Source organism: Somniosus microcephalus, chromosome 1 (assembly GCF_052327205.1).
Source record: "Somniosus microcephalus isolate GS21.2 chromosome 1, FLI_Smic_1.0, whole genome shotgun sequence".
NCBI lineage: Eukaryota > Metazoa > Chordata > Chondrichthyes > Squaliformes > Somniosidae > Somniosus > Somniosus microcephalus.
Genome location: NC_140987.1, coordinates 427566343 through 427593955, shown reverse-complemented (window position 1 = coordinate 427593955; position 27613 = coordinate 427566343). Strand labels below are relative to the sequence as shown.

The 27613-nt window shown below is 43.9% G+C and overlaps 1 protein-coding gene across 2 annotated transcripts in view; it reads right to left on the bottom strand.

Annotated features, from left to right (window-relative positions):
• LOC147125269 (dolichyl-diphosphooligosaccharide--protein glycosyltransferase subunit MAGT1-like) overlaps window positions 1-27036 on the bottom strand; it is a 48944-nt gene extending 21908 nt beyond the window's left edge. The window contains exons 1-7 of one of the 2 annotated variants that reach the window (XM_086000299.1): window positions 26890-27007; window positions 24868-24961; window positions 20370-20539; window positions 20133-20250; window positions 18717-18857; window positions 9702-9842; window positions 5645-5734 (exon numbers count right to left, since the gene is read on the bottom strand). In XM_086000299.1, coding sequence (XP_085856425.1) covers window positions 5645-5734; window positions 9702-9842; window positions 18717-18857; window positions 20133-20250; window positions 20370-20539; window positions 24868-24888 — 681 coding nt within the window. In that variant the 5' untranslated portion in view covers window positions 24889-24961; window positions 26890-27007. Of the gene's footprint in view, window positions 1-5644; window positions 5735-9701; window positions 9843-18716; window positions 18858-20132; window positions 20251-20369; window positions 20540-24867; window positions 24962-26889 lie in introns of both variants that reach the window. The other variant, XM_086000290.1, reaches the window with a different exon arrangement.
• Window positions 27037-27613: the final 577 nt, after the last annotated feature.

Sequence of the window (27613 nt, the reverse complement as noted above, 5' to 3'; positions counted from 1 at the left end):
TGCCCAAAACTGAGTGCAGTGCTCCAGGTGGGGTCTAACCAGAGCTCTGTACAGCCGAAACATAACTTCATCGCTTTGTATTCCAGCCCCCTTGCGATAAAAGGCCAACGTTCTATTAATCTTTTTAATTTTTTTTTTATATCGGTCCACCAGCTTTTAGTGATTTCTGTACTTGGACCTCCAAATGGGTCTGCTCATCTTTGGTTCCTCGCTTCTCGCCATTTAGAAAATACTCTGATCTCCTACCTCCTAACCAACTCCCTGTCCAAGCTAATAGGTTGCCTCCAATTCCATGCGCTTAAAAAAAAAAGAAACTGTCTCTTATGTGGAATCTTGTCAAATGCCTTCTGGAAGTCCATATAAATAACATAACATCCATAGACACTCCCTTATCTACCACGTTAGATACCTCCTCAAAAAATTCAACTAGGTTCGTTAGACATGGCTTATCCTTTACAAATCCATGTTGGCTCTCGCTGATCAGCTTGTATTTGTCCAAATGCTCAGTCACTCTGTCCCTAATAACAGATTGCAATAACTTCCCCATGTCTAATAGGTCTATAATTTCCTAGATTATCTCTCTTACTCTTCTTAAATAGTGGAGTGACATTGGCAATTTTCCTGTCCAAGTTGAGAATTCACGAGTGTGTTTTGGAAGATCACGACTAAAGCATCAACAATGTAAAACCCGGGGGTGGAAACCATTGGGTCCTGGAGATTTGTCGATGTTTAATCTCATTAGTTTCTCCATCACCATTTGTTTATATACTTGTATTAAATCTAGCCAGTTCCTCCCCTTGATTTATTTTTAGTTTTCCTTGCATCTCTGGTACTTTATCCATTTACTCTTCTGTGAAGATCAGTTCAGGTGAAACCTTGCCCAGCAGTCCAGCTCTTTCCTGTCATAGTACTGGTGCCAGTGTCCCATGAAATGTGTAAGGGGGTAAAATCTTCGTTTCAGAGTCTCCTTACTAACTAACTGGACTATATGAAATAAGCATTATTAGTTATAGTCTTAAGTTTGTATTGTTTTGATTATGTAACTGATACGCAATGCACAATGATGCTTGAATAATCATGCTTTTAAAACTAGTGCAGTATGCCCTGGGTAGAAGCGGTTAGATTTTAAATGCAGGCGATGGGCTTCCCTTGACCAACATTTTAAAAGTGCTTCTCAACAAACTTATTAATAAAAACAGACAGCTTGTCTGGGAACAGGACTAGCAAGATCATGTGTGACTGCCACTGTCTTGGAATGTTATATCTGCAGGGAATTAAAAACATAGGCAAACAGCAAGGAGACCATGGCCTAGAAATTCAGTTGGGCGCTGCAAGCTTTGTGCCCAGTTGGCGCCTAAAGAGGGTTTCTGCGCCAGTATAAGAGGTTGCGCTGATATTCAGCGCTGCGGTAATGGCGGCGGTAGCTGGTAGCGCTGCGCCGACACCGATGACGTCATCGGTGTGCGCAGTGCCCCGGTACCGCCCCGCTTCCGGCCCAAACCCCATATTTAGTTGCGGCCGCCTCTTCTGCAGCGGCCGCAAACAACGTTCGTGAAACGGGGCCGTACTGCTGCGCTACTGGGGCGCTTTAAGGTGGAGGTGCGGCCGGCCGCTTTTTCGGCGGCCGCCTGCCCGCACCTCCCTCCCCGGCCTCCTCCACCACCCCCCCGCGGCATTGGTGGCTGATTCCCGTGAGTCCGGCACTTCTCCGTGGTGCTGGGCTCATTTGCTGGCAGAATCCAGCGGCGATCTCACGGCTGCAGGCAGCTCCTCCTTAAGGGAAGGAGGCCTGCAGTACCCCAGCCTGCCGCACCGCATCGGGTGGCGCAGCGGCAGCTGGAGCACTGAAATTCACTTTCAGCGCCCCAAGCGGAGGTGGGCACACCCTGGAACAGCGCCCGGTTCCGAATTGGGGCGCTAAAAGTGAATTTCTGGCGGTCGCAACGGGCTCCGCGCGCAGCGCTAACTTTTGGGCGTTAGCCTGCTGGCGGGCCTTAACTGAATTTCTAGGCCCATATCTCTACCGATGGAGACATGTTCCGTTTGTGTTGCCACAGCTACCCCAGATAAGAGTTTAGATGGTTAAAAACACATGATGTCAGGGTGTCATGAGAGGAGTACCTGACAGGGGCAGGCGGGATCATTGGGTACGTGGCATCCCGGTCATCGGACAGGGGGTTTCAGGTGTAAGTCAATGATTGGGTTAACTGGTCCCCATAGGCTTTGCTAGGAAGAAGTACAAGAAAGGGTCTCTCAAACACTTAGGTTGTAGAGGCATTCAACAAGAAGCTTGGGAACATCCACCGGATGAGCCGAGGAGGGTTTCGGGTTGGCGGAGGACCCACACGCGTCACACTGGGCGGACGAGCAAGCCTAGAGGTCAGGTCCGACCGGGGGGGGGGGGGTTGTTCACACTGGGCGGACGAGCAAGCCTAGAGGTCAGGTCCAACGGGGGTTGTTCACACTGGGCGCACGAGCAAGCCTAGAGGTCAGGTCTGATGGGGGGTTGTTCACACTGGGCGGACGAGCAAGCCTAGAGGTCAGGTCCGACGGGGGTTGTTCACACCGGGCAGACGAGCAAGTCTAGAGGTCAGCTCCGGCCAGTGAAGATCGCGTCTTCTACCCAGGGCCTAATGGGTAATATAAACCTTGATTGTGCCCTGTTTAACTGCTGCTCAGATGCTGTATCAGGTCTCACTTTCACTCAATAAAATATAATTACTGTCCCCTCTTCTAATGAGCGGGTGATGACCAATCTCACTTCTTTCTTTCTAAAGTAATTTGTCATAGATCCTGGTGTATTTATGAACAGTAGGTTTAGCAGCTCGTCTTTTTTTTTTTTGAATGGTAGGGAGGATTATTAGTAAAATTACTGAATATCTTTTTAGAACACGCATCTCACAGTGGAACAGAATGATGCTGGAGAATGAAATGATTCTCCCAACATTTTGTCTGCATCAAGCAACAGCATTCATGTATTTCCAGGCTAGGAAAAGCATCAGCTGGGATAATCCAGGAATTCCTATCTTCGCCAAATAGTATATCTCAATCATAACTCACAGCAACTCAACGGTATTTGAGCATTGCATATAAAACAATATCATTGCACATCTCGGGCAAAAGACAACACAAGAAACAACTCTTCAATCTATGCACTTAGCCAACATTCATAAACAAGGTTGACATTTGGAATGTATTGATATTACACCCCATTTCGAGAGCAAGCTGATGGCTCCATGACTGAAGTGCACACTTAAATTTAGGTAGCTTCCCAAGACAGTCTCTGGCTTACAATAGCATCAATTTACATGTTCCCTAAACAAAACAAAGTCCTGTAAATGGAAATACAGCTTTTGAAAACAATTCATGACTTTTCCCTTGAACTTGACACTGTGTAAAGTAAATGGAAAATGTGACATTACAATTATGACAAGTTTATATGCATCCAACCCGATATAAACCTCTGAAGGATTGAACAAAACAGCTCCAGCTTCCTTTTTGACCAAGGTCCACTATTTATCTCTTCTTGTCCGGTGAATACTGTTCCAGAGGGGACACTGTAGTCGCCTTTTAGGGAGAGCATCTGGGCAGCAACCCTGCACTCACCCAACTTTGCTTTGGTAAACTAACAATGTAGAAATTAACAGTGGCCGATCATGAAAGGGCCATCTCTCGTAGATTCACAAAGGCACAATCATATTTGGTACTTTGGGGAAGGAGGGGGGGAATGAATTAGGTGCAGATTTTTCATGACTTTTCATTAAAGAAAAAGTTGGTTCTGTTCAAATGGCTACAAATCTGCTTCAATTTGACCGTCAGGCATAAAGCTACTGAATTTCTGCAATGCACGACTCCAGGATACTATGGTGACTGGGCCATTATTGGCAGACAACTATTGGCATTGTTACTTTTCAAAAGTAACAGAGTTCCAACAAATCGTACCCTTCAACTGAAATACAGACTAAATTGTACTATTTACTTTAATGGTGTTTAAATCACTTTCAAGGTGATTTAATTTTTCCATTTGTCAAAATTCATAACTACTACACTGGTAGAAACATAGCATTCACCAGATTTCTAAAGTAGATTAGAAACTAAAACAAGGCCAAAAGCTTCAATAACATTTCTTCAAGAAAAGTACATAACAAACTGACCATTTGGTCTCAGTTGTTACATTAGTGCCAAATATAGCTTTCAAAATGATTACTTTGTGAGTCTGCACATTTATGTAAAAATTTTCAACTCTGCTCAATAAAATTCCTTCCCAAAAGTGTCCATTGTTTAGTCACGCTGCCCTCAAATCATTAGACGTGCATGGTAGGATGGGAGAAACAGGGTTCTTCCGTTTTATTACTTCAAACTGAAGCTTTATTTCTCCCCAGCCTGATTTCACTGTTTCTACCATCTGGTGCAATAAAACCACTGCCAGTCTGTAAAGTTCTATATTTCAAAGAAGATTTCATGCATTAAGGGCTATTTATATATTTATATATAGAGCCAAAGCAGGTAGGAACACTTGCAGGAATCAATATGCAAATCCTACTAAAAATTCCCTTCAAATCCCATGAGGATTCCAGATGGTTCTATAAAATTCCACTGAACAGCTTTACTTCTAAGGTTTGCGGTTAAACTCCTAAAAGGGGAACGAGGTGGTGGGGGGTAGTCTCCAGACTGCCATCTGGTGGTGAATTACATCAATGTCAAATGTTAAGAGGCTTTATTATAACAATTATAAAGATTGACATTTTTCTATGTTTTTATCCCTCTTTTTCCAGAGAATAAAAAAAAAATCTATGACATATATGGCACCATTCTCCCCACGGAAATGTGCTGATGAGTTCAGGACACCAGCTGCAGTGCAGACTGTGTCACAAATTGGCAATTTGTAGAATATGGTATTTAAAATGACTTAGATTGCTCAGGAAAAAAAAGTAAAAATTGAAAAATATATAATCCCAACTGTAGTAATGAGGGTTTAAATCAGTTAAGAAATACATGTATATTGAAAATTGGCATATACAGGAAACTCTTTGGTATCCGGCACCAACGGGACCGGCGTGTTGCCGGGTTGATCAAAAATTCCGGGTGACGGAGAGGGTTAGCTACTGAGGCTACTTTTAACAAAGAAAAATAAAAAAAATCAAGAAATGTGCAGTATACAGTAATTGAGTACTCACCTGCAGAATGTTGTGTTAAATGGATGGTGGAAGATGCTTGATTAAGTACAGTAATGCAATGCAATGCAATGCAATGACTACCAGCAGTGTGGGAGACACACGGTACCCCTGTAAAATGGATGATCAGAAGAGACTACCGGCAGCGCGGGAGAGCCAGACTCCTGTTATTGAGGTGTTCCGACTTCCGGCAGCGCCAAGAAGCCGAGTAGTGGCAGTTTGGAGAACTACCCCCCACTGACTAACTCGGCCACCGCGGGAGACTCGGACTCGGCAACATTGCCGGTTATTGAGGTGTTGTTTTCAGAGTGAGAATTTTGCCGGTTAATAGAGAATTCCGGATATTTAGGTGACGTTTAAACGAGAGTTTGCTGTACATTGAAAATTTGTAACAGTCCAGCAATAAAACCCCTACAGCAATGGGCACACAATATCATACTTTGAAAATCAATGTAGATTGAATTACTCACCACTTGGCCATTATGAGGGTTCTTGTGTGCATATGGGGGACCTCGGATGTGGTTCCACATCTGACCAGAGGTCATAGCAAGTACGAAACACTGTGGGTGAAAATGTAACAGAAAATGAATGGGCCAGATTTTGCTGTAGCCGGGCATCTACCGTTAGTTAAACTTGCCCCTGCACCCTTCAGCTCAAAACAGTTTTGCCCACAAAGTTGCTGAAAGTGTGAGCCGATAATGACACAGCGAGGGAAACAGGGCATCTGGGACCAGAGTGAAAAAGGCAACCAACAGGGTATCACCTTAGCCAATGTGATTTAAGGATTGGGAAATAAACAATGGAAGGACTGAGAAGGAGGGTGAATTAAACTTCAAATCAAGTACAGAAAGAGGAATAAAGGAGGAAAGACATTTAGGATTATGAGAGAGGCAGAAAAGGAATAGTAAATTTAGAACTGGACATTTTTAAAATCTCCTCAAAAAATTCAAAACCTGAAGGAATGAGACTCCACACTGTAGTTAATTTTTGGTGCCAGAGAGGTTGATCGGCAGTCATTAACAGGGTACTTACGCTTGTAATTACTAAATATCTGTAGCGGGTTTAGTTCACATCTACCACGCAAATACAGCAACTTCATGACATTCAATGCATGTCAATGGTGTGGCAGACAGCAAAATGCAGTTTTCGTGAAGCCAACAGCGGAATGGCGCAACTCGGACAGCAACTGACGTAAGAGGAGTATAGGAGGTGCAGGGGCATACTTAAAAAGGAAATTAGGAGGGCGAGGAGGGGCCATGAAATAACACTGGCGAGCAAAATAAAGGAAAATCCTAAGATGTTTTATAAGTATATTAAGGGCAAGAGGATAACCAGGGAAAGGGTAGGGCCCATTAGGGACCAAAGTGGCAAGCTGTGTGTAGAGCCAGATGAAGTAGGTGGGGTTTTAAATGAATTTTTTGCCTCAGTGTTCACTATGGAGAAAGACGATGTAGATATAGAAGTCAGGCAAGGGGACTGTGACATACTTGAACATATTAGCATCGAGAGGGAGGAGGTACTAGCGGTTTTAGCAGGCCAAAAAGTGGATAAATCCCCAGGCCCGGACGAGATGTATCCCAGGCTGTTGTGTGAGGCAAAGGAGGAGATTGCAGGGGCTCTGACACAAATTTTCAGAACCTCTCTGGCCACAGGGGATGTACCAGAGGACTGGAGAACAGCTAATGTAGTACCATTATTCAAGAAGGGTAGCAGGGATAAACCAGGGAATTACAGGCCAGTGAGCCTAACATCTGTGGTAGGGAAATTATTGGAAAAAATTCTGAGGGACAAAATTAGTCTCCACTTGGAGAGGCAAGGATTAATCGGGGATAGTCAGCATGGCTTTGTCAAGGGTAAATCATGTCTGACCAATCTGATTGAATTTTTCGAGGGGGTGACTAGGTGTGTGGATGAGGGAAATGCTGTGGATGTGGTTTACATGGACTTCAGTAAAGCTTTTGACAAGGTCCCGCATAGGAGACTGGTCAAGAAGGTAAGAGCCCATGGGATCCAGGGGGCCTTGGCGCGTTGGATCCTAAACTGGCTGAGTGGCAGGAGGCAGAGGGTGATGGTCGAAGGTTGCTTTTGTGACTGGAAGCCTGTGTCCAGTGGGGTACCTCAGGGATCGGTGCTGGGTCCCTTGCTGTTTGTGATCTACATTAATGATTTGGATGAGAATGTAAAGGGTATGATCAGTAAGTTCGCGGATGACACGAAAATTGGTGGGGTGGTAAATTGCGAGGAGGAAAGCCTCCGGCTACAGGACAATATTAACGGGTTGGTCAGATGGGCGGAAAAGTGGCAAATGGAATTTAACCCAGAAAAGTGCGAGGTGATGCATTTTGGACGGACAAATAAGGCAAGGGAATACACAATGAGTGGTAGGACCCTAGGAAGTACAGAGGGTCAGAGGGACCTTGGTGTACATGTACAAAATTCCCTGAAGGCAGCGGAACAGGTAGATAAGGTGGTTAAAAAGGCTTATGGGATACTTGCCTTCATTAGCAGAGGCATAGAATATAAGAGCAGGGAGGTTATGATGGAACTGTACAAAACGCTGGTGAGGCCACAGCTGGAGTACTGTGTACAGTTCTGGTCGCCTCACTATAGGAAGGATGTGATTGCTTTGGAGAGGGTGCAGAGAAGATTCACCAGGATGTTACCTGGGATGGAGCGCCTCAGCTATGAAGAGAGACTGGACAGGCTGGGGTTGTTTTCCTTGGAGCAAAGAAGGCTGAGGGGGGACCTGATTGAGGTGTACAAAATGATGAGGGGCATAGATAGGGTAGATAAAGAGGAACTTTTCCCCTTAGTAGGGGGGTCAATAACAAGGGGGCACAGATTCAGGGTAAGGGGCAGGAGATTTAGGGGGGATTTGAGGAGGAACTTTTTCACCCAGAGGGTGGTTGGAAGCTGGAACTCACTGCCTGAAAGGGTGGTAGAGGCAGGAACCCTCACAACATTCAAGAAGCATTTGGATGAGCACTTGAAATGCCATTGCATACAAGGCTATGGACCAAATGCTGGAAAATGGGATTAGACTGGACAGGGAGGGACGGGCGGCGCAGACACGATGGGCCGAAGGGCCTCTTTCTGTGCTGTAAAACTCTATGACTCTATGACTCAAACTACTAGGCACTTGGTCTGAGTATTAAACAAGGCTTTAATCAACTGTTTTTCAACATGGAGATCTAGTTGTGTCCTTCACTAGTTCCTGTTAAAGAATGTCCTGCACAAGCTGGGCCCATGCCCGAGTATTTATACTCTCCCTGGACAGCGCCACCAGCAGGCCGCCCAGTATTATTACATAAGTCATTTTCACGTGAATGACAAGATTCACGTCAGAAACTTTTGGATGTTCACATTTAACTAGGTATCTGCCCCTCGCCTGGAGTTGCTGTACCATTAACGCATAAATAACGGCGAGCGCCATCAGCCTCACTGTTATTTTGACAGCATAATTTTGGCCCAATGTTCTTTGCATTCAAAAGGTACTTTCCCACCTCCAATTTCCATTATTTCTATTTCTTTCAGAATTATTTATCTATGGAACTTTGCCAACAAGCAGGCAAGAACGAGTCAATTTTCATTTTGTAATCGCTCCCTAAACTGTTGTTTTCCTGTAGTGTTCTTCCAGGAGACAAAGATATGGGTCACAAATATCTCCAAACTGCTTTATGCCAGGTGCAGTAGGTACCTTTAACAGATAGGTTAAGTCAGAACTGCTCACAGCTCCAGGATCATCTAGGAATGCAAAAGATAACCCCCGGCATCTTTTCTCTACTACCAATAGTCCCCTTAAACCCCTTTCCCCTGCCCCATTCACCCTCACCTCCAACAATTGCGAGGAGCTCATGGCCTTCGTCACTAAGATTGAGACCATCCATTCAGCTGCCTCTGCCGCATCCCTCCCTCCCCCACCAAGCCAACTCCCCCACCAAGGTTCCCACCTGCCCTAGCCTGGAATTTGCATCTTTCTCTACTTTCTCTCCCATCTTCCCTCATGCCCTCTCCGAGCTCATCTAGTCCACGAGACCCACCTCGTGCTCTCTCGACCCTATTCCACTAAACTGCTGACCACCCAACTTTCCTTTCTGACCTCCAAACTAGCTGATATCGTAAATGATTCCCTCTCCTCAGGTACTGTCCCCTCCCTTTTAAATCTGCCGTCGTCACCCCCATCATCAACTGCATCCGTGACATTTTTCACAGCAAACATTCTTTGGCCATGCGATTTTTAATTGGTGCCAAATTTTGTGCTAAACTGAAGACTTACTTTTCATAGGAGATCCTCACAGTCAGCAGATAAAGGAGACACTGATCCTATCAGTTTGGAATCGATTCAAATCAAGGTCCCAAAGCATTGCACCTCTCACTGCTTCTTAAAACACTAGATTTTCTCATCAATTAATTATTTTTAATATTGTAATTTTCAACATGGGCAGGTGACCAACTCAGGAAAAGGAACAGAACTTTAATGCCAACCTTGGGTTAAACTTAGGAGTGAATGATTTATTTTTCACTTACCAAAGCAACAAATGCCCAGCCATTTTTGTTACATAGGAAATCAAGGTTATTCCGCCTAAGATACACAAGTCCACCAATTATGGCAAGTAAAAATCCCAGCATCAAGGGACCAGCATAGTTCGGAGGCCTTATCACTCGGATCTGTTTAAAAAAAAAAAAAGTCACTCACATTTTGCTCTGACTGTTGATATTTTACAATTATAAACAGATATTATTATTCCTTTGTATCGCGCATTTAAATGGCACTATCAATTTATGTCAAATCACATGGTTCCTCACGTGCAATTTAAAAATCCGACTACTAACAGGCCCATGAATTGTTAAATGACAACATTAAATGAGTCTGCCTGTTCAAGTGGACATAAAAAGATCCCATGGCACTATGTTGAGAACAGGGGAGCTTTCCCAGTGCCCTGGCCAACATTTCCCTCAACCAACATCACCAAAACAGATTAACGTGTCATTTATTTCATTGCCATTTGTGGGACCTGACTCTGTGTAAATTGGCTGCCATGTTTGTCTACATAACAATGACTACACTTCAATAGTAATTAATTGGCTGTGAAATGCACGCGATGTCTTGAGAATGTGAAAGGCACTATATAAATGCAAGTTCTTTCTTCGTCTTCTAATTGTAAGAATCACAGAATAGAATTATAGAATAAGTACAGCACAGAAGGAGGCCATTCGACCCATCGAGTCTGCGCCGGCTCTTTTGAAGAGCAACCCAGTTAGTCCCACTCCCTGGTCCTTTCCCCATATCCTTGCAAATTTTTCTCCTTTAAGTTTTCATCCAATTCCCCTTTGAAAACTACTATTGAATCTGTACCCACCACCCCATCAGGCAGTGGATTCCAAATCCTAACCGCTCGTTGTGTAAAAAGGTTTCCCATGTCGTCTCTGGTTTATTGAACCCTTCAGCCATTGGAAACAGTTTCTCTTTATTTACTTTATCTAAACCATTCACGATTTTAAACATCTCTTTCAAATCTCCTCTTAGCCTTCTCTGTTTTAAGGAGAAAAACCCCAGCTTCTCCAGTCTATTCCTGTAACTGTAATCCCTCATCGCTGGAAACATTCTAGTAAATCTCTACAAAGCCTTCATGTCCTTCGCAAAGTGTGGTGCCAGAATTGAATACAGTACTCCAGCTGAGGCCGAACTAGTGTTTTATATAGGTTTAGCATAACTATGACTTTTGCCAAGGATCCCACATGCTTTATTAACTGCTTTGTTAACCTGTCTTGCCACTTTCAAAGATTTGTGCACAAACACCCCCAGGTGTCTCTGTTCTTACACCCCCTTTAAAATTGTATAACTTAGCTTGTATTGTCTCTCCTCATTCCTCCTACCAAAATGCATCACCTCATACTTCTCCGCATTGAACTTCATCTGGCATGTGTCCGCCCATTCCACCAGCCTGTCTATGTCCTCCAAGTCTATTACTATCTTCCTCAATGTTTACTACACTTCCATGTTTTGTGTAATCTGCAAATTTCAAAATTGTCCCCTGTACCCCCAAGTCCAAGTCATTAATGTCTATCAGAAACAGCAGTGGTCCTAGTACTGAACCCTGGGGAATACCACTGTATACCTCCCTCCAGTCCAAAAAACAGCCATTTACCACAACTCTGTTTTCTATCCCTTAACCAATTTTGTGTCCCTGCTGCTCCTGCTCCTCTTCCTCTCCACCTCACTCTCCTTAAAACCTACCTCTGGTACCAAACTTGTGTCACCCCTCCTAATATCTCCACCTTTGGCTCAATGTTCATTTTTTTTATTAGTCCTCTGTGAAAAGCCTTCAGACATGTTTCTATGTTAAAGATGTTATACAAATGCAAGTTGTGAGTGCTACATTATGGGAGCTACCGTCCTTTGGATGAGGTGTTAAACCCAAGGCCCTATCTGTCTGTTCAGGTAGATGTTCAGGTAGCTCCCATGGTGCTATTTGAAGAGCGGCAAGCTTTCCCAGTGCCAGAATCCATTAAGTCTGTGTATTTTGTGCTTCACCAGCGTCTCAGTGCTCTTATTCAGTGTACAGCTTATCCATTCAGACAGGAAAGGTCCTAGATTCATACAAGGTCTGTGTTGACTTGCTTAATCGCAATTAAGACAGTGATAGGGGTGCTATAGTGTCCTTCGGTTAATTAGGGTGTTATTCTTTGGGGTTTTATGCTCGATGTTTCCTCAGGTGCATCATCACAGGCCTCATTTACCCTACAGGATCTGATTAATATCGAGGTCCCAGGGTCAAACTGAGAATCTTCATCGCTGTTCTCCAGTTTACTGGACAGTATCAGGTGCCACCATGCAATCTCATCATTAGTGGGAGGAGCGATATACACTTTATCGGGCCGCAGCTCAGGCTAGAAACCACTAAACAATTTTATTAAACAGGTAAGTGAACAGTGCTGCATAGAAAAATCTATTCACAGTAATTATAAACTTGACTAATCTTCTTGAATTGTCAAAAACAACAAAGACACTTCTTCTGTGTTAACTCTCAACATTAAACTGAACCTTTGAGATGTGATTAAGCAATCACATCTTCCATGGCTAACCACCACCAAGAAAGTCCTCCGACTTGCCATGTACTGCTAATGGCTCCATCCACGATAAAGCTCCAAGATGTCCCAGAACAAAGGGACATTAAAAACTCTCGGCTAGATTAGGTGGTTAGTCATTCTGGAATTTGAAACCGTGTTTGCCCACACAAATACAGTTGGCAAATAAACGTAAACAGCCCCACACAAGATGCTTGTATTTGAATTGAATGGTTTCACCCATTGATCTGCTCCAAGTACAAAGGCAGCAATCAATCCAAACAAAAACTAATAACTGACATTATAAAATAAACAAACATTCACCAACATACAAAAGAAACCCATCAATAAAATAACTTATTTGAACTACAAAATTAATCTCTTCCTCTTAGTGCATTTGAAAACCTCAATTAATGTCTTTGAATCTAGTGCAGACAGGTTACAATTACAATTAGCCTCAGCCGCGACCAGAGTTCATCTGTGCAAAATCCTATTCTTTCATATCCAACAGAAGGGATCTAAATTATTCCAACCACTTTCAACATAGTGATCAATTTGTTAGACTTCAAAACTCATTTCAAACTCATCGTGAGTTGAAAGTAATCAGTACTTTGAGGAAAATAGGCAGGATCATTGATCTCACCCAATTGGCAGATGAGTAGGCATTTTTATCCATTCTTGGGATGCTGGCAAGGCCGGCATTTATGGCCTATCCCTAGTTACTGAGAAGGTGGTGGTGGGCCTTTTTCGTCAACCGCTGCAGTCTGTGCGGTGAAGGTGCTCTCACAATGTTGTTTGGTAGAGTTCCAGGATTTTGACCCAGCAACAATAAAAAAGCGATATATATCCAAGTCAGGAAGATGTGCGACTTGGCAATGATGGTGTTCCCGTGCACCTGCTGCCCTTGTCCTCCTCGCGGGTTTGGGAAGGGTGGCCGAAGAAGCCTTGGCGAGTTGCTGCAGTGCATACAGTAGATTGTACACACTGCAGCCACAGTACTCTAGTAGTGGATGTTTAGGTTAGTGCATGATGCCAAGTGGACTGCTTTGTCCTGGATGGTGTTGAGCTTCGAATGTTGTTGCAGTTACACACAACAGGCAAATGGAGAGTATTCCCATCACACTCCTCACTTGTGGTGGAGAGGCTTTGGTGAGTCAGGAGGGTGAGCCATGCACTGCGAATACCCAGCCTTTGACCTGCTTTAGTAGACACAGCATTTATGTGGTCGGTCCAGTTGAGTTTCTGGTCATTGGTGACCCTCAGGATGTTGATGGTGGGGACTCAGCGATGGTAATGCCATTAAAATGTTATTGCGGGGTGATTAGACTCTTGCTTGTTGTAGATGGTCATTGCCTGGCACTTGTGGGGTGCGAATGTTACTTGCTACTCATCAGCCCAAGCCTGGATGTTGAATAGGTCTTGCTGCATGTGGGCATGGACTGCTTCACTATGAGGAATTGCAAATAGAGCAGAGCACTGCGCAATTATCAGCGAACAGACCAACTTCTGATGGAGGGAAGGTCATTGATGAAGCAGTTGAAGATAGTTGGGCATAGGATGCTCCCTCCAGGAACTCCTGCAGCAATGTCCTGGGGCGGAGATGATTGGCTTCCAACAACCACAACCATCTTTCTTTGTGCCAGGCATGACTCCATCCACTGGAGAGATTTCCCCTTGATTCCCATTGACTTCAGTTTTACCAGGGCTCCTTGGTGCCATTCGGTCAAATGCTGCCTTGATGTCAAGCCAGTCACTCTCATCACCCCTTTGGAATTCAGCTTGTCTCAATGTTTGGACCAAGACTGTAATGAGGTCTGGAGCAGAGTGGTCCTGGCAAAGTCCAAATGGAGCATCGATGAGTAGGTTATTAGTGTGTATGTGCCAGTTGCTAACACTGTTGACAACTCCTTTCATCGCTTTCTTGATGATTGGGATTAGACCGATAGGGCGGTAATTGACCGGGTTGGATTTGTCCTGCCTCTAGGCTGACATTCCAGTGCAGTACTGAGGGAGTGCTGCATTGTCGGATGCGCCGTCTTTTGAATAAGACGTTAAACGCAAGCCGTGTCTGCCCTGTCAGGTGGGCATAAAAGATCCCATGGCACTATTTAGAAGAGCAGGGGAGTTCTCCCCAGTGTCATGGCCAATATTTATCGCTCAACCAACACTTAAAAGCAGATAATCTGGTCATCTCATTGCTGTCTGTGAGACCTTGCTGTGCACAAATTGGCTGCCGGTTTTCCTACATTACAACAGTGACTACACGTCAATTGGCTGTAAAATGCTTTGGGATGTCCCAAGTTTGTGAGAGGCACTACATAAATACAAGTCTTTCTTTTTTTGTGGACAGGACATGTCTTCAGCACTACAACCAGGATGTTGTCGGGGCCCGTAGCCATTGCTGTGTGCAGTGCACTCAGCCATTTCTTGATGTCATGTGGAGTGAATCGAATTGGCTGAAAACTGGCATCTGTGATGGCGAGAACCTCAGGAGAAGGCAGAGAAAGATCATCCACTCAGCACTTCTGGTTGAAGATGGTTGCAGCGAGTCTTTTGCACTTATGTTCTGGGCTCCAACATCATTGAGGATGAGGATATTCATGGAGCCTCCTCCTCTCATTAGTTGGCTTAATTGTTCACCACCATTCACAACTGGATGTGGCAAGGCTGCAGAGCTTTGATTTGATTCTGTTGACTGTGGGATCACTTAGCTCTGCCTATAGCATGCTACCTTCGCTGTTAGCATTCATGTAGTCCTATGGTGTAGCTTCACCAGGTTAGCACCTCATTTTCAGGTACACCTGTTGTTGCTCCCGGCATGCTCTTCTATACTCCACACTGAACCAATGCTCTTCTATACTCCACACTGAACCAGAGTTGGTCATCTGACTTGAAGGTGACAGAGGAGTGAGGGATATGCCAGGCCATAAGTTTACAGATTGTGCTGGTATATGGTTTTCCTTCTGCTGATAGCCCACAGGGTCTCATGGATGCCCAGTTTTGAGCTGCTAGATCTGTTCTTAATCTATCTCACTTAACACAGTGGTAGTGCTACACGATACAACGAAGGCTGGCAGGACATACCCAGGAATGGTGATAGAGGAGTCTGGAACGTTGGCTAATGGGTATGATTCTAAGTATGATGGTCATAGAGTCATACAGCACAGGAAGAGGCCCTTTGGTCCATCGCGTCCACGCCGGCCATCAAGCCCTGTCTAATCTAATCCCATTTTCCAGCATTTGGTCCGTAGCCTTGTATGCTATGGCATTTCAAGTGCTCATCCAAATGCTTCTTGAATGTTGTGAGGGTTCCTGCCTCTACCACCCTTTCAGGCAGTGAGTTCCAGATTCCAACCACCCTCTGGGTGAAAAAGTTCTTCCTCAAATCCCCTCGAAACCTCCTGCCCCTTACCTTGAATCTATGCCCCCTTGTTATTGACCCCTCTACTAAGGGAAAAAGTTCCTTTCTATCTACCCTATCTATGCCCCTCATAATTTTGTACACCTCAATCAGGTCCCCCCTCCGCCTTCTCTGCTCCAAGGAAAACAACCCCAGCCTGTCCAGTCTTTCTTCATAGCTGAAGCGCTCCAGCCCAGGTAACATCCTGGTGAATCTCCTCTGCACCCTCTCCAAAGCAATCACATCCTTCCTATAGTGTGGCGACCAGAACTGCACACAGTATTCCAGCTGTGGCCTAACCAGCGTTTTGTACAGCTCCATCATAACCTCCCTGCTCTTATATTCTATGCCTCGGCTAATGAAGGCAAGTATCCCATATGCCTTTTTAACCACCTTATCCACCTGTTCTGCTGCCTTCAGGGATCTATGTACATGCACACCAAGGTCCCTCTGATCCTCTGTCTTTCCTAGGGTCTTACCATTCATTGTGTATTCCCTTGCCTTGTTAGTCCCTCCAAAATGCATCACCTCACACTTTTCAGGGTTAAATTCCATTTGCCACTGTTCCGCCCATCTGACCAACCCATCTATATCGTCCTGCAGACTGAGGCTACCCTCCTCGCTATTTACCACCCCACCAATTTTCGTGTCATCTGCGAACTTACTGATCATACCTTTTACATTCACATCCAAATCATTAATGTAGACCACAAACAGCAAGGGACCCAGCACCGATCCCTGCGGTACCCCACTGGACACAGGCTTCGAGTCACAAAAACAGCCTTCGACCATCACCCTCTGCCCTCTGCCACTAAGCCAGTTTTGGATCCAATGTGCCAAGGCAACTTGGATCCCATGGCCTTTTACCTTCTTGACCAGTCTCCTATGCGGGACTTTATTGAAAGCCTTACTGAAATCCATGTATACCACATCCACTGCACTACCCTCATCCACACACCTAGTCACCCCCTCGAAAAATTCAATCAAATTGGTCAGACATGATCTTCCCTTGACAAAGCCATGCTGACTATCCCTGATTAATCCTTGCCTCTCCAAGTGGAGACTAATTCTGTCCCTCAGAATTTTTTCCAATAATTTCCCTACCACTGATGTTAGGCTCACTGGCCTGTAATTCCCTGGTTTATCCCTACTACCCTTCTTGAATAATGGTACTACGTTAGCTGTTCTCCAGTCCTCTGGCACATCCCCTGTGGCCAGAGAGGTTCTGAAAATTTGTGTCAGAGCCCCTGCAATCTCCTCCTTTGCCTCACACAGCAGCCTGGGATACATCTCGTCAGGGCCTGGGAATTTATCCACTTTTAAGCCTGCTAAAACCGCTAGTACCTCCTCCCTCTCGATGTTAATATGTTCAAGTATATCACAGTCCCCCTGCCCGATTTCTATGTCTACATTGTCCTTCTCCATAGTGAACACAGATGCAAAAAATTCATTTAAAACCCCACCGACATCTTCTGGCTCACACACAGATTGCCACTTTGGTCCCTAATGGGCCCTACTCTTTCCCTAGTTATCCTCTTACCCTTAATATACTTATAAAACACCTTAGGATTTTCCTTTATTTTGCTCGCCAGTGTTATTTCATGGCCCCTCCTCGCTCTCCTAATTTCTTTTTTTTAAGTATCCCCCTACACTTTTTATACTCCTCTAGGGCTTCCTCTGTCTTTAGTCCTTTGTATCTGCCAAAAGCCCCCCTTTTTTTGCTAATCCATTCTCGTATATCCCTTGACATCCAAGGTTCCCTGGGCTTGTTGGTCCCACCCTTGACCTTTACGGGAACATGTTGCCATTGTACTCTCTCAATTTCCTTTCTGAAAGACTCCCATTGCTCCGATGTGGATTTTCCTACAAGTAGCTGATCCCAGTCCACTTGGGCCAGATCCTGCCTTATCATATTAAAATCGGCCTTCCCCCAATTTAGAACCTTTATTTCCGGTCCACCTCTGTCCTTTTCCATGACTACCTTAAATCTCACCGAATTATGGTCACTGTCACCAAGTGCTGACCTACTAACACTTCTACCACTTGCCCGGTCAGGCTGTTACTTGATTAGTCTGTGCGACAGCTCTCCCAATGTTGGCATCAGTCCCCAGATGTTACTGTGGAGGACTTTGCAAGGTCGACTGGGCTGGAAGTGCCCTCGTCCTGTCCTGATTTAATGGGTAGGTTGCAGCCGAGTGGTCCTTCTGGGTTTATTATTCTTATTCTTTTGTAGTGGTTTTATACGCTTCAGAGAGCAGTTAAGAGTCAGCCACACTGGTGTGGGACTGGAATCACGCGTAGGCCAGATTGGGTAGGGATGGCAGATTTCCTTCCTTAAAAAGGACATTAGTGAACCAGTTGGGATTTTACAACTATCTGGCAGCTTCATTGTCACTTTTACTGATACCAGCTTTTTTGTTTGTCAGATTTAAAACAAAACTGAATTCAACTTATCAAAAACACAGCAGCACACCATACAGCACAGCCCTGCAACATTCTTAAACATACAGTTCAAATTTTCTTTTTTGTTTTGTTCTCGCTCACCAATTTCCTCCCCTTTCTTCCTCTACTGAAGGCATTGACTCCTTGTTGTTGCATGGTTAAACAAACACCAATTATCCTCCAGTATCTTGTCCAAATGTCTATAATTCAGGTGCAAGCCTTAACGTCACCCAGCCTACCTCTGTCCTTATCTGACATCCACAAACACACCCTCAGCATAACTCAAACCAGGATCAACCACTCACTAAACCATTGCGGGGGTGGGGGGGGGGGGGGGTCAGTCCTTTTTAGCTTTTCAACCCAGACCACAAATGCAGCTACTGGAGGGAAGCTAGTATTTTAAGAACGGAGATAAAAACAAAAAACAAAAAAAAACTCTGGGAAATGCATAGCGGATCTTCCTCGGAAAGAGAATGGGCAACACTTCGAGTATGACCTTCAATATAGTTCTGTTGCTGATTTTGCAGATTCCCAATATTTTGTATATTTTTTTAAATTAAGATAATTCGGACAGAAGATAGATGCTATAATATAAATTATATACACACACAAAGACTGTATCACTGACTTACATTTATCTCTGTCCTATCAGCAATCCATCGTGCAATCTGCTCAGCCGCAAATCCCCGAACTTGAAGCTCATAAGTGTCTGCTCGTTTTGGCTTCCCTTTAGCAGGAAAATGCATGAATGTTGGAGCAGAATTCATATTAAGCTGAACAAAGAAAGAAATGTTGAAGAGTTAGGTTCCTCATTATACTTTATTACTTTTATGACTACATTCCTCCTCCCCCAATTTTCTCCCTTCCTCTCCCAACAGTAGGTTTCACAGGTGCCAGCAGCCCTCCAGTACTTTGCCCAAGTGTTCATTCTCTGCGATGACGACGAAGTCCAACACCGCCTTCAGTGTGCCAGTGCAGCCTTCGGTCGCCTGAGGAAGAGAGTGTTTGAAGATCAGGACCTCAAACCCGGCACTAAGCTTATGGTCTACAGAGCAGCAGTGATACCCGCCCTGCTGTATGCCTCAGAGCCATGGACCATGTGCAGCAGGCACCTCAAAGCACTGGAGAGGTACCACCAACACTGCCTCCGCAAGATCCTGCAAATCCATTGGCAGGATAGGCGCACCAACGTCAGTGTTCTCGCTCAGGCCAACATCCCCACCATCGAAGCTTTGACCACGCTCAATCAGCTCCGATGGACGGGTCACATTGTCCGCATGTCCGATACAAGACTCCCAAAACAAGCGCTCTACTCGGAGCTCCGGCATGGCAAGAGAGCCCCAGGTGGGCAGAGGAAACGCTTCAGACACCCTCAAAACCTCCTTGAAAAAGTGTAACATCCCCACCGACACCTAGGAATCCCTGGCCCAAGACCGCCCAAAGTGGAGGAGAAGCATCCGGGAAGGCGCTGAACATCTCGAGTCTCTTCGCCAGGAACAAGCGGAAGCCAAGCGCAAACAGCGGAAGGAGCGCACGTCAACCCAAGCACCCCACCCACCCGCCCCTTCAACCACCGTCTGCCCCACCTGTGACAGAGACTGTAGGTCCCGCATTGGACTCATCAGTCACCTGCGAACACATTTTTAATGTGGAAGCAAGTCATCCTCGGTTCCGAGGGACTGCGTAAGAAGAAGATTCTCTGCAAGTGTCAGTAGGCTATTTACATAGAATTTACAGCACAAACACAGGCCATGTGGCCCAACTGGTCTGTGTTTATGCTTCATTCAAGCCTCCTCCCACACATTTGCCCATGATGGTAATCTCAATCATGCGCTTCAGCAAGAGTTACTAGATTATGATCAGGAATGTCAACGTTAGTCACTTTTCCCTCTCATCAGCCTAGAACAGCCACTGTCTCTCCAGTTAAAAATCAGCTAACTGAGGGCAGACAATGGGCTGACTGCTCAGTACCATACCATGCTGAGGTTTTACCCGCTGAGCTAGTCCACTGCCTCCCCTTCAGAAACAATTTAACGTAACCTTCTTACCTGATGAAATACGTCAGAACCTTCATCGAAGTCCACCACAGCAAAGAAAAGTTTATTTATGAAGGAGCTTGAGTAACGCCAGGAGTTAGCCAGGATTTGGTATTCTTCATCCACTTGCCTGGAGAGAGTCAAAATAAAACTTGTAGGAACTTTTGCAATTCAATACAAAATATAAATCACATTGATGTATCACACTGTAGTGAGCTTTCAGCACAATAAAAAGGTAAAGTCATATACTTGCAAACAGTGCACTGGCGCTGTGGCTGCAAGGCAGTGAACATCACAACGATGGAGTAATTCCTTGGCGGAGCTTTCACAAATCGACGGAACTTATCGCCATTCATCCGAATTACAGCTCGCCTGTTCGCCCATTCTATCAACTGCCCAACTTTTTCAGACAGAAGAGTCTAATGAGGCAAAAAAAATGACAGTCAATGTCAGTCACAATCCTTGACAAACCGCCCTAGTTGCAGTACAGGAAACTTTGTGCTATCCGGCACCGACGGGACCGAGCTGTTGCCGTCCCATCAAAACTGCCGGACAAACCAGCACTAATGTTAAAACATACGGAAGCTTTTGAGCTCCGTATCTAGCAACAAACCCTGTTGCTCTTCTAAACAGTCGGCCGTAGCTTGCAAGCGTCTCTGTAGCTAAGCAACAGCTTTAGCTAGACCTTGCAGAGCCTGACTAGTGAAAAAAAGCAACGAAAAGAAAAAAAACTTACTGAACCGACTCCTGAATTTTGCCGGTGGCTCGAGCATTCCGGACAGTTAACCTCCGGATAGACCAAAGTTTCCTGTAATAGCATGTCAATCTTCAGCAAATTGAAAAGCAAGTGCAAGTAAAATGGCACATTTTAATCTTATGTGGCGGCATCTCTTTCCCAAAAGATTAAAGACCATAACTAGATAGATAGTCTTATGCATGAGCGAAGTATCAAATAGCACACATTGGTAGGGCTATATATTTTGTGGGTGATTCAGAATATCCTCTGAAACACACCTCGGGAAGAAAAGAAACTCAAAACCTGAATGGCAGCTCATTGCAGTATCGTCAAGTATAATCACCGACTGTCCTCAAGTATGTATAAGCTGACACTCTGTCACATTTCCTAATTGGCTGGGGAAATTATTTTAACAACTTTTCAAAGGCTGAATCAGGAAACTAGATGATTGGCAAAAAAAATATTTTAAAAGAAGAACTTTAAGTTAAGTGGAATTTGTTTCTGCATTTTGGCTGTTCGATTTTATCTAGATTTATAAAAGACCCAAAAAGACTTACTACAATTTTGAACTATCTAGTTACCTTAAAATGCAAGTCTGGAATCATGCTGGAGGTTACTAGTTTAACACATTTGTCTGATAATGCATCTTTCCATTACTTTAGGAGGCATTAACCCTTTTACTTTAAACATGTTATCATCTTCACTGAAATAATAGAGGACTCTCAGCTGATCACATTAAGCAGTACAGAGGTTGCAAATTCATGCACATTGAAAATGATCTTCAAAACTAAGGGTAGGGGTTATGCACTGGTATAAACAACATTTTGCTGAGTGGATCACAATTAAAGAAAGACAGGCATGGGTTTAACGGCAGATTTTATAACACGTGAAAGACTTTACATGTGACCCTTCATATGTTTAAAATGGAAAGAAATTGCAGTGTATATCACCATGAAACTACCGGATTGTTGTAAAAACCCGTCTGGTTCACTAATGTCCTTTAGGGAAGGAAATCTGCCGCCCTTACCCGGTCTGGCCTATATGTGACTCCAGACCCACAGCAATGTGATTGACTCTTAACTGCCCTAGCAAGCCACTCAATTGTACCAAACCGCGACAAAGTACTGCAGCTCACCACCACCTTCTCAAGGGCAATTGGGGATGGGCAGTAAATGCTGGTCCTGCCAGCGACGCCCACATCCCGTGAACAAATAAAAGAAAATATACTACTGCCAGGGTAAATGACACTGAGGGGTGTCTATGTGGTACAGTTATTACAAAGTAGAAATTTATTACGGCATTTTAAGGTAACTAGATAGTTCAAAATTCTATTTTCCTAATTAGAAGACAACGTGCAAGGAATCCTTGCTCTCATCGTTTTCTCTCCCCCTCCTTTCTCCCACAATTAAAACTGTTCTCCCATTTTAATATATTTGTGCTATAAAAACGTAAGAAATAGGAGCAGGAGTAGACCATACAGCCCCTCGAGCCTGCTCCGTCATTCTATAAGGTCATGGTTGGTCTTCTACCTCAACTCCACATACCCGCCTTATCCCCATATCCCTTTATTCCCTTAAGAGTCCAAAAATGTGTATATCAGTCACTGGCTGATATAGGTCTACATTTAGAGACATCACTGATTACTAACTCTGTTAACTGGTGCCAGGTTGACTGGATTCCACTGTTGAAATAAGTACACCTCACTTTACAGCCCTGAATGGATCTCAGCAAAATGGAACAAAATCTAATTGGCTCAACCCCTGTGGGACTAAACATGCTCTGAAATAATTCTCTCTTTATTCAGCTTAGCCCAAGCTATTAAAAAAAGGGGCACTCTCCCTGAAACACAGAAGCAAGACGCACGCTAAACAGAGCACAAAGCATCACAACATAGAAGATAGGAGCCGGAGTCGGCCATTCGGCCCCTCGAGCCTGCTCCGCCATTCAACGAGATCATGGCTGATCATCCAAACTCAGTACCCTGTCCCTGCCTTCTCCCCATATCCCTTTAGCCTTAAGAAATATATCTAACTCCTTCTTGAATATATTTAATGAATTGGCCTCAACTGCCTTCTGTGGTAGAGAATTCCACAGGTTCACCACAACATGCACAACAGACTTAACAACAGTTGTTGGTATGGTAGCCTGCAGTTATATCTCACTGTAATAATTCCCTATTTCTTGAAGAAACATTAGAAATATATGCATCACTATTGTACTTAACTGATTTGCTAATGCCTTTACTCTAAGGGTGACGTTTTTCCTGCATTAAATCGCTATATAAATGCAAATTGTTGTTCCTGTTGAGTGGTTTTGACACCTGCTTGTTCATGAACGCTATTCACTGAATTGGGATAAATCCAACTTGTATGTGCTTGAATACGAGACATTATATATTTTTAATCTGTGATCCCTGGGTATCCTATATCTGTTGACTCACTAGAACATTATTTCTGTTTTTATATACTAATGAGCAGACATTTTCTGCAATTATGGCACTGTTTTCCTGTGTGTAGCTTTCAGAGGAAAAATCACATCAATTGACACACTGAAATGTTACAATCTTTATTTGCTTCATTGGAACATTAAAGTGCAGAGACACAGGCCCGTATTTTCCGACCCCCACGGGTGTGTACGAGCAGTGTACACACCAGTAGGGGCCTTGCAAGTGCCGGTTTCAGGCATGCGAAGCACATGTGCTGAAAACCGGCACTTCCAGTCTGTCAAGAATCCTCTTGACAGGTCATCCGCCTGCCCTGGAGAAGGGCCTCTGCGGGGGAAGAGTTCCACTTTCTGCACAACCTCCACCCGCTGAAAACACTTCGATATCTTACGCCTGGTTAAAGCAGGCCTGCTTTTACCAGCATGAGTTTAAAAAAGTAAAAAAAATATTTTGCCCCCCCCACTCATTTATAATTTAAAAATACTTCTTAAAAAAAAAGGTAAGTTTATTTTTAGCCCCGTAAAAAACGAATTAGTTTTTTCAAATGTAATTTAATTTAATTTTAACTAATTTTAAATACGTGATTAAAAAAAATTATTTAATGTTTTAGTGTTTTTTTTTTTTTTTTTTGAGTGATCCCCATTCATACTTTTGACAGGTCTAAGCGGAGAGACATGTCAGAAGTGTGAAGGGGGATTCCCTTCTTTGAGTGGTTCCCCACGGCCTACGTGATCCCAAGGATGCTTGTGAACCACATGCACCCCTGGGATACCTGGGCCTCTGCGCGTGCGGACCAGGAGAGGCCCAGGAGCGGAAGTGTCGGGGCCTATGGAGCCAGCAGGTAAGTGCATAGATTTTTTCCGGCTCGGGGGCATCCGCACGCAGGAAGTCTCCGATCGGAAAATCCGGGCCATTAAATACAGCTGCAAATAGTTTAAGATCATCTGCACTTAATAAAATAACCACCAGCAATTTCCAGAAATATATTCTCCCAATTTATTCAGTGTCGGAGGTGCCGTCTTTCGAACGAGATGTTGAACCGAGGCCCTGTCTGCTCTCAGGTGGATGTAAAAGATCCCATGACACTATTTCGAAGAGCAGGGACTTTTCCCCAGTGTCCTTTCAATATTTCGCCCTCAACCAACATCACTAAAACAGATTAGTTGGTCATTAACTCATTGCTGTGCGGATGTTGGCTGCCGCGTTTCCTACATTACAAGTGACTACACTTCAAAAATACTTGATTGGCTGTAAAGCGCTTTGGGACGTCCTGAGGCGCTATATAAATGCAAGTCTTTCTTTTCTTTAACTTCCTGTGGTGCAGCAAATCTTCAGATAAAAAACTCAAATTTCTCTTACCCTTAATATCAATCTAGCTTTATAACTTTTATTATTCAATCATGACAGGCTAGATCACATCAGCAGCACATTAGTTATTCACTTCTTGCACATCTCATCTGTGAAATGATTGTCACTTCTTATGAGGCAACTTCTCTCCTCTCCCAGCCACAGATAATGGCCCAAAAATTGCGGTCAGCCACTGACATCTGAAAAGAATATGAACTTACCTTGCGCGAGGCTCCACACATAGACTTGCTGTTAGGCGCTGCAGAGTTGTGTGCAGTGTATTACATCACGGAGGCCAGGAGCGCAGCGTACAGCCTAAGCACAAGGGAAGACACGCCCACAAAATCTGTCAAATCTAAGCCACGCCCACAGAAATTTCTTTCAGTCTCTTCCATTGAAATTACATTCTAAAAACCTTTAATTAAACTGGTACTTGGACTTATTTCATATACCAGCATTTTGTTAAAATTATGTAACAAAATACCAACAATAATTTGGTATCTGTTTTTCACTTGAAGGTTAAAAGATAATTTGAGGTCATGGAAGGATTCTTGTCCTTTGACCGCTTACTAAAGTGAAATAAATCATTTAGCTGTTCAACCTTCTATTGAGGTTAAAACAGTTTCTATCACTTGGGAAGTGTATTAAATGTTATGTTATTTATATTTCATACTAAGAAACAAGTTCCTTTCTTATTTGCACTGAGGAGCATTGCAGTGTTTTGCTAGCCCAAAGAATTACCTGCGCTGTACTTCAAACATCCCGGCTTTTTAAATTAAGGATGTGTTCGGTGTATTTTACGTAAATCAGGTAAGTTTTTTTTATTCTTTTAAGGCTAGCATTTAATATCTTGTCAAAGGTCCATTAAAACGGATTGTGATTCAACAGCACTGAAAGGCGTTGGCAATGATCCTTTTAGCACATCAGCTGTGGGGCAGCTTTAAATGTATATAAAAAATTAAGTAGCAAAATGGTTTTATTTCATACATTTGGAGGAAGTACAAATGATCTGTGCCGAATGTCCAATTCCTTATCATACAATTGGAGTGCAGAAAACATTGATAATTTTAAATATTAATTGTCATATTTTATATTTTTTAGGTTTCTAAATGTTGCCACTAGGTACACGTATTATATTGTGAAGTGATACCAGAATCCTTTCAGACGCACTGTGAAATCGGTGGAGAGATGAACCCAATACAAATGGGTTCTTTTCACAGTGAAACAGGCTCCTACTTTCACTAACCAACTTTCAGACGTAACTGCTGGGCAGTTGGTGGGCAATTAGCCCAACTCTGCGCCAGCAATGAGTATTTCCCCATCAGTATGGATCACCTGTCGAGGCGTACCTTGACAGATCGCAAGTTCAGGATTTAGCACATGCACTAAAGTTGGTCAATTTCAAGGCTGGTATGACGACGTATTCCCAGTACACCGTCGTACCCACCGCAAAATCTGCCCCATTTTCTCTTCACCTACAACGCCACATCAGCTAAAGAAATTACTTAAAACCCAGACAATGAGAACCCACCTATTTTAATAGCTCTCTGCTAAAAGACTAACTGCCATCATTTCCGGCTAGATTAATACTGTAGCAGGAAAACAATGAAAACTACTTTCCCTGAAGTGCAAATGTCTGGGTACAGAGTCTGAATGTCAGTTCTGCCATTACACTCTCAATTCACTTGGTGCGGCATTATTAGTTTAAACATAATATAGCAATTTTGTAGGGAGTCATTAAAAAAAACCTGAAGTTGATTTTAAGCTCCAACTCTTTTCCTAACTTAAATGGTATTTAATGTTGAGTATTTGTTCAGTGCAGAGAGTCAAAAAAACAGCAAAATAAAACGGGGGTCTTTGTTACTGTCCTTTGGAAATGCTGCAAATCTTGCTAAAGATCTCTTCCTGGTTAAGCAGGAAAATCTTGAGCAAAATGGATTCTCCCAGTTGTGGTGCTGGCTGCTTGGGAAACAATTAAAAAAAACACACCAAGATCGTAGTTAAGGAGAAACTGGCTGCAGCTGTGTAAACTCTTTGATAAGGCTTTAGGAGAGAAAAGGCTTTTTTAAAATTGTGGAGCCACTTGAAAGGTTGCAGTTGAAATGTTTTCAGTCGGAACCACTGCTGCTACCAGCACTCGGCCTCGCCGCCTCTTCCTCTATTCCGACGCGCTCCCTGACACGGTACCCGTTTATTTTAATGAATGAATAAATGAATGAAATCACCCCCGTCCCCTTTCAAACCTCTTTCTTCTTCTGTCCGTCAGATGGGATTCCGCAGCACAGGAACAGCAGGAGAAGCGCCGCCAGCTGCCGAACCGCTGCCATCCTCGCCTCCCGCCCAGCTCGCAGCCAACGGCGTGACGTCAGACGCACACAATGGCGTCACCGGCGTGACGTCAGACGCACACGGCTTTGACCGAACCCCTGCCATGGCATCTCCTGATTGGCTCCGGCGGCCAGGCACACCCATTAAAAAAAATACAGCTCTTCTATTGGCCCTCTCCTTTCAGGGTTTGTGATGGGCTCCTTTTTTTTGAGTCAAACATATTTATTTATTTAAATATGATAGTACTTGTTACAACTCATCAATTACATAATAAATCCATTACATTCATTAGCCGCAATAAAACAAAGCCTTAAAAAACAGCTTTAAGGTTAACAGTATAAATGCAGTGGTAAATTTTACAGATAACTGTCTTGTTTTGCACACTTTGTACAAAAATAATAAATTGCAGGACAACGGAGTATTACAGTTTAAACTCTTTTATGAAGCATCAGGTCTGTGATCTCAATCATACAGCACAGTGGGGACAAGATGGAGTTAGGACCCCCCTGGGTCTTCAAAACAATAGAAGTCCTTACAGATGCCTGCAGGCCAATGACAACTCAGCCATGTGGTCACGTGAATATAATAGGTATTCCTTACAGATGCCTGCGGGCCAATGATAATTCAATATGCAAATGT